The sequence below is a fragment of the Lathyrus oleraceus genome, chromosome 3 (assembly GCF_024323335.1).
Source record: "Lathyrus oleraceus cultivar Zhongwan6 chromosome 3, CAAS_Psat_ZW6_1.0, whole genome shotgun sequence".
Taxonomy (NCBI): domain Eukaryota; kingdom Viridiplantae; phylum Streptophyta; class Magnoliopsida; order Fabales; family Fabaceae; genus Lathyrus; species Lathyrus oleraceus.
In genome coordinates, this window is record NC_066581.1 from 176,131,131 (window position 1) to 176,143,071 (window position 11,941).

General features: G+C 34.4%; 1 protein-coding gene across 1 annotated transcript; it reads right to left on the minus strand.

The window, feature by feature from the left end:
• Positions 1-7,434: 7,434 nt before the first annotated feature.
• LOC127126093 (auxin-induced protein 22E) lies at positions 7,435-8,927 on the minus strand. Its single transcript, XM_051054943.1, has 4 exons — positions 8,613-8,927; positions 8,320-8,519; positions 8,120-8,219; positions 7,435-8,027 (listed from the first exon to the last, which is right to left on the minus strand). Exons 1-4 carry the CDS (start codon positions 8,837-8,839, stop codon positions 7,955-7,957), a joined length of 600 nt encoding a protein of 199 aa, XP_050910900.1. The 5' UTR covers positions 8,840-8,927; the 3' UTR covers positions 7,435-7,954.
• Positions 8,928-11,941: the final 3,014 nt, after the last annotated feature.

Genomic DNA, 11,941 nt, shown 5'->3' on the forward strand with positions numbered 1-11,941 from the left:
AAAGTCGATGTGACGCCCTTTTGTTTATATGCGTGCTTATTTACTCTAATTATATGTTAAGTATTTTGGGATAGAAATAGGGGTGTTACACAGTGCGCGTTCCACCAACACGTGAGTCAACTGCGCTGCAAACATGGTATTCACAAGGAACGACTGAGATTATAACATAGAGCAAGGATCACACGGTTTAGACCAAAGATACCTCATCACCAGAGCCAGAGCTCCGGTTGTCTTCTCCGACGAGCTTCGTCGGACTGGTCATCATGAACCATCACCAAAATTTCAAATAGGGACATGATTTTAAAGAGAAAACATCACTGAGCAGGAATATCACCTCCATTTCTTCCAATTCCAACTATATTGAGAGATATGTGGAATTGAAAAATGAGGTTCATGATCTGAGTTGCTTAGATTTGACCTCAAAGCAACTCAAACACCTTGCCTACATTGGTAAGACTTCAGCCAATACAATAATATAGAGAATTGAGTAAGAAACAAGGAGAATCGAAGAGATCAAATTTTCTGCAAATTACCTTCATTGGAGGTATGGCTTGCTAGATCTTGATCTGAATTGTGCTTTGCTTCACTTCAATTGCTTGCAGAAGAGGAATGGAATGACTTAGAATCAATGAACTTCTGGAGAATTGAATTCTAAAGTAGTGGAGATTCAAGCTCAAATTCAACTGAATTTTTCAGGTTTATCCTCTTAATGTGAAGGGTTTTCTATGGGGATTCAAAGTTGGCACAATGTGTGTGTCAATTCTAAGCATAAGCAACTGTATTTATAGGAGAATTGGATGATATTTTCACATTCACTTTTACTTTCCAAAATTGGCAAATGATGCAAGCATGGTGCATGGGCGCGTATAGGCCCATGAAATTATTGTTTGAAAGTCCAAAATGAAGTTCAGATGCATTGGAGATGGATTGGATTTCAAGGCAATTGACCATTGTTGTTTGAAGTTTGATCCATGACACATGATACCATCCTTTTAAGCCATGTGCAACCTATGCATTTCTCATCCAAAATGCATGAATTTTAGCTCTTTGGAAAGGTGAGATCAAGAGGAACAAGTTTAATGTTGAACACGTTTTCATTTGGAGCTTAGAACTTGGAGATATTTGAGGTGGAAGTTTGGAAAAATTTGACATATTGAAAATTTTCTAAGTGTCAAGCCATATGTCTCAATATTCCACCTTGCTTCACTTTTTATGGGAGCTTCAAATGAGAAACATGTCTTCATCAAAGTTGTATCTCTCTCAAAGAAATTCAAAATGGTCACCAATATCATGTTATTTGGATTTGAAATGATAGAGTTATGCATTTTTGAAGTTTGGCAAAATCACTTGATCAATGGTAAAGGTCAAAACTGACCTATAATGTAGCCTCATATCACATGTTCAAAGAAGTTGAATTTTCTTCCACTACAAACATAAACGCTGAAGTAGACATATTGAATTTGATTGTGCAACTTGTAAATCTTTCATCTCATAAAAATTGAGCAAGTTATGGCCTTGAAAAGTTGACTTTCAAATTAGGGTTTAGACAAAATGACCTATAATGTTTCAACATAGAAAATGATTTTACAAGCAAAATTAGCTCTAGGTCTCAACATGAAAGTTGTTTATAATGTCATTTATAGTATGTTTTTTCTTGGAATTATTTTCATATGATGAAAATTGTAGGAGATAGGGTCTAGGGAGACCCAGTTTTGATCAGATGAATTCATCTGGCCAACCACCATCAACCAACTTGCTAATTTCCAATTCTCTTGACTTTATTGGCTCATTGTAGATCATATATGAATAATATGATGAATTTTGAAGTGTGCCTTGAGAAATTTTATCAATTGGTGAGATAGCTTATTGGAGAAGTTACTCAAGATACCCAATCAAACTAGGGTTTCCAAGGCAAATCACCCTCAAACTCTTGAAGAAAACTTGATCAATATAACTTGTAGGAGAAATTGGGACTCATATATGATTCTTATAACCATTATTTAGTTGATTCTTGATTGTGCTCTTTGTTCATGAGGGTCTCAAACCCTAGTTGTGATCAATGAATCAATGAGATCATGCCCTACCTACAAAAGAGTTAGATAGATACAAAGACATATTTTTGGTATTTTGGTTAGTGAAATGATAATATACAAGTACGATACAATCACATAGTGCTTGGTGATCTCTCCCAAAACAAACCCAATGAAAGTGGGATAAGGAGGATGCCAAGATATGATCTCAATGTTGATGCTTATGATGAAATTTCATGAGGGGTCTTAGGGTCAAAATTGGGGTCTTACACACTCTCACGGATATCCTCATCATAGATCCTACTCTTGTTAACCAACTCAGAAAATCTCGTAATCTGTTGGTAACCCATTGCCTTCTTAATATGAGGTCTCAATCCATTCACAAACTTAAGACACTTGGATCTCTTTGCATTAGCAGTATTGTAATGGGGACAAAATTTGATCAACTCCTCAAACTTTGCAGCATACTCAGATACAGTACCATTACCTTGCTTCAACTCAAGGAATTCAATTTCCTTCTTTCCACGAACATCTTCTGGAAAATACCTTCTTTAACTTCAATGCCATCCTCGTCAAATGTCTGAACAATGTTGCGCCACCAATCCTCAGCTTCTTTCTCAAGCATATGAGTGTCAAACTACACCTTCTGCGCATCTGAACAATTCATAACTAGAGAGATTTTATCAATCGCCTTCAACCACTCTTGAGCTTTGTCAGGTTCATGAGCTCCTTCAAAAGTTGGCGGATTGTTCCTCTGGAACTTCCCCAAAGCATATAACTCATCAGCATCACGCTCCTGATCACCAGCATTCATTTGCGGAATGGCACCAACAAACATGATAAATGCCTTCGTAAGCGCATCATCATTCCTTCCAGCAACCATCTTCCTACAACACCAACCAAGCAACCACAACAACAAGGATTGTTAAACAAACTGTATCGATTGTGTCATACACACAAATCAAATACAACAGAATCAAACAAATTCATAACCTGGCCGAATGACCGACCATGCTCTGATACCACTAATGTAACACCCTCCAAACTACTACTAATCAAATACAACATACAATTGCATAATCAGAGTAAATTAAAGCATGCATACACGAGGGCATCACATTTACTTCTTCCAGAAACAACACATTATATAATCCTTTATAAGAGGGAAGATGTGGTATCTTGGATGGTTCAAGTGTCATAATTATCTAAGATAATGTTTCTTATATAATATTGAACATAAGAGAGGAATATTTAGATTAACAACATAACAAGGGAGTTCATGTGTCAAGATTACACCTTCAACCTGTTGGTTATTGAACAATTAATTGTTGTCATGTGACTTGATGGACAATTTTGTAGCATGTGACGATGCTTGGCTTGAATATGTAGGGGACGATCATCAATTTCCGCCATTGTAGAAAGAATAAAAGAAAAATAAGAAAAATCTAGTGAAATGAAAGATCAATCACGATTGATACTATATTAAAGTTATGTTATGATTAATCTCTAATTCATCTTGATTTTATTGATTAAAAAAATCAATGATTACAAAGGTATGATATCTAATATATAGAGGAGTTTGAAGATGGTTTAATTATAACGAACTTCTAACTACCTCAACGACTTCTAACTACCTTCAAACGGCCAAATAGAATCAGCCAACTAAGTCTAGTTATTACTCCAAAAAGATACTTGTAATAAAGTTTTATTGTACATAGCATATCATGTATACAATCAAAATAGAATCATCCAACTAAGTCTAGTTAGTCCGTGAAGTGGAATTCTAGTTCTTTCCATTGACCGTATCTGACGGATGATTGATTAGATCCTTGCGATCGGGTTAGGCTAATACCCTAGTGTTGCAGTCGTTTTCCCTAATAGTGATCTTTTGATTTATGAGAACTCGGGTGACATGTTTCCATACATTGCGAATATCTCTTATACACTTAAGTCTTAGTTATTTTGTTTGAATGATACACAAATAACGAGAGATGAAGACTTGAGTTAAGAATCGATTAAAAACCATGTAAAGCCGAGTGAACCCATAAGATAGGAGAACTCACTGAGATTATGATCTCATCCCAATATCGTTGTTATTTTTCAGGTATTCCTTATAGGTTGAACTCAAGAGGAGTTGTCTACTAACTCTTCAAAGGTTTCTGACTATTGTGATCTTCCGTTATGGATTTTGTACAATTGTAAATATTATACATAGCTCTTATATTTTTTTATTCAGGCACTATTGTATGACATGTGACATATGTTGTATTTTATTTTATGGACATGTATATAAAGATGTTGTTAGGCACTTATGTTGTGACAATACCAAGAGTTAACACTTGTATGATATTATTCTAGATTTATATTATACGAGTTGTTATAAGGAGCATGCTAAAGGAGAAGAAGCTCCCTCACATCTTGTGGGGAGAAGCTATTGCCACTGCAACATATGTGCTCAACAGGTGTCCAACCAAAAAGCTGAAGGAAATTGTTCCTTTAGAGAAGTGGATTAAAGATAAGCAAAGTGTAAGCCATCTGAAGGTGTTTGATTCTATTTGTTACAAACATGTTCCATATGCTAAGAGTGGGAAGTTGGATGACAGAAGTAGAGTTATGTTGCTTGTAGGGTACCACAGTACAAGTGCTTATAAGATCTATTGTCTTGTCACTAACAAGGTTAAATTCAGCAGAGATGTCATTGTGAATGAATCAAAAGTGTTGGATTGGAAAAAGTCTCAATCCAACTCTGGTGCAGTGTTAACACCAGAGTTAACTTCTGAAGATAATTCAGAATCTGAAGGTTCTAAAGATGAGTCAAAATTAGAAGATGATTCTGAAGGTGACTCTAAAGGCGATTCTGACTTTGAAGGCGGGTTTGTCTCTGAAGGTGAGTCTGACTCTGAAGGTGAATTTGATTCTGATCCAAATTCTGATGGTGATTCAGACTCTGGTGGAGATCCAGACTCTTGGAATATTCCAGACTCTGAAGGTGGTCATTCCTCCGAAGGTGGTACTTCTGGGGTTTCAGAATCTGATATTGTTCCAGCGTTCGAAGAAGACCATGAACAAGTTCAGAGGCCACAAAGAATCAGAAACACTCCAAGAAGATTTCTAGAGTTTGACATGCTACAATATAGTGAAATAGACTCCGAGGGAGAATTTATTCAGTGTGCCATGTTAATAGACTCTGAACCAGTTAGTGTTGAAGAAGCGCTCAAGAATAAAGTATGGATGAAGGACATGAAAGAAGAACTTGAGGCTATAGAAAGAAACAAGACTTGGGAGTTGTCTGAGCTTCCAAAGGACAAGAAAAACATCAGCGTCAAATGGGTTTTCAAGGTGAAATTGAAGCCATATGGATCAATTGGAAAACACAAAGAAAATTTAGTGGCAAGAGATTTTTACAGAAACCTGGGTTAGATTACTTTGAAATGTTTGCGCCTGTAGCTAGACATGAAATAATCAGATCAATGATTGTTATAGTTGCTGATAAAAATTGGCCTCTGATGCATCTGAATATGAAATATGCATTTATGAACGGTTCATTACAATAAGAGGTATACGTGTCACAACCTCCTGGATTTATGAAAAATAATCAGAAAGGGATGATGTAAGGGTTACATAAATTGTTGTATGGACTGAAACAAACTCCTAGAGCTTGGAATCTGAAAATTGATTCATTTTTCTAGCTTCAAGGATTCAGAAAGTGAGAGATGGAATATGGCGTTTATGTCTATCATACTTTTGAAAGCAATATGATTCTGGTGTGTCTCTATGTTGATGACATGTTGCTGACAGGAAGTTATTCATATGAGAAAATGAAGTTCAAAAAGGTGCTGATGAATAAGTTTAAGATGATTGATCTGGGAAATATGAAATATTATCTAAGGATGGAGATTTTGTACTCTAAGAAGGATATCATTTTGCATCAACTGAAGTATGAACTTGAACTTCTATAGAGATTTGAGTTGTTGAATTGTAAGGCTGCAGTCACACCTTCATAAACAAATAAAAAATTAGATTTTGATCCTGAGGATGAAGATGAAGATGCTACAACTTTCATGCAGTTGGTTGGCTCTTTGAGATATTTGTGTAATACCATACGTGATATTTGCTATGCAATTGGAATGATTAGTAGGTTCATGAATAAACCGAAGTGGTCTCATTACCAAGATGTTGTTAGGATTCTGAGATATATTAAGCGGACTCTAAAGTATGGAGTTTTGTTCTCTTATGGATGTCAATTCAGAGTTGATATGTTACTCAAACTCTTATTGGTGTGGAGACAGAGTTAACAGAAGAAGTACTTCTAGATATTTAAGTATCTGGGAGGCCCTATTTCTTGGTGTTCCAAGAAGAAACCAGTTGTTACTTTGCCAACCTATGAAGTTGAATACATTGTAGGTGTTGTGGCTGCATGTCAAGTTGTTTGACTTTTGAAGTTTTTTGCAGGATCTGAAGATCAAGGTAAACAAGCCTCTGAAGTTGATGATTGATAACAAGTCTATAATCAATCTTTCCAAGAACCCAGTGTTACATGGGAGAAGCAATCATATTGAGACTAAGTTTCATTTTCTGAGAAGTTAGGTTCATAATGGAGTACTAGAAGTTATGCACTATAGCATCTATAAGTAGTTGGAAGATGTTCTGACTAAAGCGATCCAGACTGATCAATTTCTCCAATTGAGGGATGAAAATGAAGTTGTTAGTTTTGATTAGCTAAATATGAATTAAGGGATGGTGTTAGAAGTAATTCATTTTTAGTAGTGGTAGTAGTAGTGGTGGTGGTTTTGTTAAACTTAACCTAGCTAGTGTAGGTTAGCATTTTGTCTAAGTGGAATTATTGTTGTGTATATAACAAGTGTAGTTATCAATAGTGGTGTGTGTGTAACCATTTGTTGTAACTGTTTTGCATGAGTAATAGAAGTTTGTTATTCTCTTTCTCTCTTCTCTATCTTCTTTTATCTTCATCTTCTTCATCTTGTGCACTAACAGACTTTGTCCCACACATCATATTATCCTTTACAAGAGAGAAGATACAGTATCGCCATTTCTGGAATCGTCGATAATAACCATGTAATCAAAGCCATAGCTTGGATGGTTCAGGTGTCATAATTCTCAGAGATAATGTTTCTTATATAATATTGAACATAAGAGAGGAATCTTCAGATTAACAACATAATTACGGAGTTTATGTGTCAAGATTACACCTTCAACCCGTTGGTTATGGAACAACTAATTGTTGTCATGTGACTTGATGAACAATTTTGTAGCATGTGATGATGCTTGATTCGAATATGTAGGGGATGACTCATCAATTTCTGCCATTGTAGAAAGAATAAAAGAAAAAGAGAAAAAAACTAGCGAAATGAAATATCAATGACAATTGGGACTATGTTAAAGCTATCATTAATCTCTAATTCATCTTGATTTTATTGATAAAAAAAATCAATGATTACAAAGGTATGGTTTGTAATATATAGAGGAGTTCGAAGATGGTTGAGTTCTAACAAACTCCTAACTAACTCAACCACTTCTAACTACCTTCAAACGGCCAAATAGAATCAGCCAACTAAGTCTAGTTATTACTCCAAAAAGATACTTGTAATAAAGTTTTATTGTACATATCATATCATGTATACAATCAAAATAGCATTTGCTTTAGAAGTTTCTAATAAAAGGCTTATATTAAGAAATCAGGCCCAAAAGCCACCTCTAAAGAACTCAAATTCCAATTCTTGGCAGCTATGTTATTCACAATATTAGTGTATTGTTGGCAGTTGGATCAAGATCATATGTTTAAGACGTTAAAATAAACCATCTGCATTCAAATCGATTGGACCATCCGTTTTGTATCTTGAACTTCATAGGCTTCATGCATAGAATATGCATCCATGGTTTTTGCTTTTGTTAATTTTAAATGATCATAAACATGCCAACCCCTTTGACTCTGATCCTTTCACTATCTTCAACCTCTTGCAAGAGGATATGAACATGCTGCAATCAATAAAATACACACATATTAGTTAGTTTACTTCACAGAAACAAAATAAAAATTAAAAGAAGCTGATTTAACTTATGTAACTTACTTCCATGGAACATCTCCAACCAACATCCAATCACCATCCTTATCCTCATAAGTAGGTGCATGCTCAGATCCATTGTACCCTTCTCTTTCTGAATATTCACCTGTTTAATACATCATTGTTAATCAACTGAATATTAATGAAACTAAACAATAGTGAAAATTTGACCAATTATTTATCTTTGGTTCCTGCATGGTTCTTACCCAATGTGCACTTGAACAAATTTTCCAAAGCTATGAGAAGTTCTGAATAGCTTTTGTAAACATTGAGATCTATCTTTCTCAAGTAAGGTGCACCAGCCATGCTGACTTTCACGTACTTTCCACATCCTTCTTCCACTTTCTTTTGTTGTAAACTGTTCTTCCTAAACGATCTAATTGGTGGCCATCCAACTACTTGCACCCTGCAATATTCATCAATTTTCATTCATTAATTATATAATCTCAAAAATCAACAAAAGGTTAATTTTCCAACCAATATATTATTCACCACTTACTTTGAAGGTTGAACACTGCTTTGGTCATGATCACTTGTGGTTGAGGAACTAGAAGCATTGCAAATGGAAGACTCTTCGACACTTGTTTCTGGTGAAAAAGATCTCTTGTTGCTTCTAACAATAGATCCAATATTGCATGAATGTTCATCATCATTACCCGGTAATCCCAACCTTAATTCTGTATCCTTGTGATTAACAATCAAATCTGTTTCAATATAGCTTTCCATTTCTTGATATATGTTCTTTATGAATTCTGATGAGTTCTTAGGGAATGAATGTATGAGAGAATATGGAATGAGATAGGAAGTTAGAAAGGTCTCTCATCAAATTTATAGTAACATATCGCTTATTCTTGTGTGGAGGATAATAAACCGACCATTGGTGTGTTACACGCGCTTCGACACCGACCAATCACCAATTGACAATGCAGTGTTTAAGGATGTGGGGTCCACTTCACACGGTGTAACTGTCTGTCACATGTAGGACATGGAAGAGCATGTTGTTGAAGTTAGAGGGGACAACCAAGAAACAGGTACAGATAATAATGGATGTTGAATACAATAAACAACCAGTACTAACGGATGGCTCAGATTGAAGGTGAAGGGTTTAGGAATGAATCAAGAAACGTTGGATCAGGAGAACTTTATTTTTTTGGTAATGGTAACAGAGGCATGTGATTGGGTAGGGTCCCACATGGATGTTATTGATTGGATGGGCATAACCATGTGGATGTTGGCTTGTGGGTACATGACATGTGAGATTTCATGTGCTTTGCTCATCACCTAAGTCTTGCTTTCTCGTCTCTTTCTATATGTCATTACTTAGATTAATAATATTATAGTAGGTTGTGTCTACTATGAAGAATATATACTCATTTGAATTTCATGCATGTGCTGGTGTGATATACAAATAGAATAAATCACTTTGTTTGTTAACTTGATTGATTATACAATTACTTTCATATAAATAAACAAATTTTTCATTCTGATTAGTGTAAGAAATATTAGGATGATATGAGTTTATAAGTTGACTTCACTTTGAAATTTTTAATGGATATGATCAAATCTTCAAAGATGTTTCGGATATATATATATATATATATATATATATATATATATATATATATATATATATATATATATATATATATATATATATATATATATATATATATATATATATATATATATATATATATATATATATATATATATATATATATATATATATATATATATATATATATATATATATATCACGCAGTTTAAATATAAAATAATGGAGAAAGAGAAAAGAATCTAAATTATCAATTGAATTTAAATTGGGTAGCTGAAATGGACGAGGACTTTAAGGGTTTTATGTCATGCAAAAGGAGAAATAGAAAAGAATGTAAATCATTAATTGAATTTAAGTTGGGTAGCTAAAATGGATGAAATGGATGACGGTTTAAGGGGTTTTATGTCATGCAAAGGTACCACTCAAGTTAAAGGAATTTTTTTATCGAATTTCAGTAACACCAGCAATGTTCTACAAGATAGAATGTTGTGCGTTTAAGAATCATCACAAAAATAATGCAAGTGTAGTAGATATGACAATGTTGTGTGGATGTGTGGTAAGACTAGAAATGATAGAATTAGAAATGAAAATATTAGTTAGACAGAGTTGTGGGGTAACACCTATAGTAGAGAAGAAGGTGAAAAATAGATTTAGGTGGTTTGGACATATAGAGTGAAGACTTGTAAATTCGGTGACAAGGAGAGTAAATCAGATGGAGAGAAGTCAAAGAACTAGAGGAATAAGAAGACCTATAAAGACTATAAGAAAATTTATTAAGAAAGATCTCAAGATTAACGATTTGAATAGAAGCATTGTTATCGATAGAATATTAGGGCAAAAGTTGATCCATGTAGCAGAACTCATTAAGTCGGATTAGGCTTGATTGTTGTTGTTAATATATATATATATATATATATATATATATATATATATATATATATATATATATATATATATAATTCCATTTTGGAATCTAAAATGGATACAGTTTGAGAACTGTTGATCTTGAACGATGGTGTTGATCTCCTTTACAGCGGCGTGGGGTGGACCTGCATGGTTAGCACTCCAACGCCCAAGTCAGTTCAAGATTCAAGATGAGTGTAGCTAAAAGTGAAGATCATAGAATGTACCTTGCTTTTTGTGCGTAAATTGGTTTTATCCCATGGGTTAAGTGGAGTGGATATGAGATGAACTATTTTTGGGTCTTTGACTGATCCATAACAGTTATCCCCAAGACTTTGTCGGGGACTAAAAAAGTTGGGAAAAGCATTAAGTAATGTTGTTTGGCCTTCATTATGTTGTTCAATGTGAAATATAACCGAAACGCCCAGAACTAGTTGAAAAAATAATGGGGAACGACACATTTTATGTAGTCTCATCAATGGAACATTTCATAGCCTTCTTCTTATAGGTGCAGTGATGTGACTAGCTAGGGAATGTCATAGTTTACAGTGCACTCGAGTGCACTCAAGTTGGCGTGTATCAACAATGACAAATCTAGTCGTTGATCTTGTAACTTCTCTCTCCAACTAGTGTGAATCTTTCATATGCAATTGTCTATAAATAGGGGAATTGAATTTTTGGATGTTTTTGCAATTCTTGGCTTTTAAACTTACGATTGTTTTTCTAGAAAACGTTTTCATTCCCTCTTCTCTAGGAGTATTAATTGAAGCGATCTCCCGTATTTTGCTAAAAGTATTTGTATTTCTTCCTTTTATCATGCTTCATCAACCTCCTATAACCACGTATCATCCTAAACTCAAACTTTTATATTCAATATTTCTTATTTTCTAGTCAGGATGAGTGATAATATGGTTGACCTAGTGAGCGTTTTTGAAGGCGAAACTTCATATGCCCTTATAATTGTGACATCCCCTAATTCTCATATTCCTTTTCTTACTCTCCACCTCCTGGAACCAGAAATCATACTTTTATCTTACGATTCTAACTTAGAAAGAAGGATCGGGAAAATAGCAAGTGTACTATTTTTCCTTTTATAGTAATAATGGAGAAATTTCCCGATTGTCGATCTCAAGGACTGTAAGTCAATATCGTGTTTAAATTATCATTCAATTAAACAAAAGGTATTAATTTGGTTTTTAAGTGTAAAAATAGAAGAATAAAGGTAAAAGCAAATAAGGATGAAAATAAAGGTTTACAGAGAAAAAGGAACAATGTCAGAGAAGGTGTATGATTTATCCTTGTAACAGCTCTAAGTTACTATTGCATCAAAAAATATCAATTACTACCAGTTCTCAAGGGTATTTTCTCCC

Excerpts from the sequence above, each read along its gene's own strand:
- LOC127126093 (XM_051054943.1), bottom strand. The coding sequence starts at position 8,839 with ATGGAAAGCTATATTGAAACAGATTTGATTGTTAATCACAAGGATACA. Across the intron at positions 8,520-8,612 it reads AGCAGTGTTCAACCTTCAAA|GGTGCAAGTAGTTGGATGGC; the intron begins GTAAGTGGTGAA and ends TGAATATTGCAG. Across the intron at positions 8,220-8,319 it reads TTTGTTCAAGTGCACATTGG|GTGAATATTCAGAAAGAGAA; the intron begins GTAAGAACCATG and ends TGTATTAAACAG.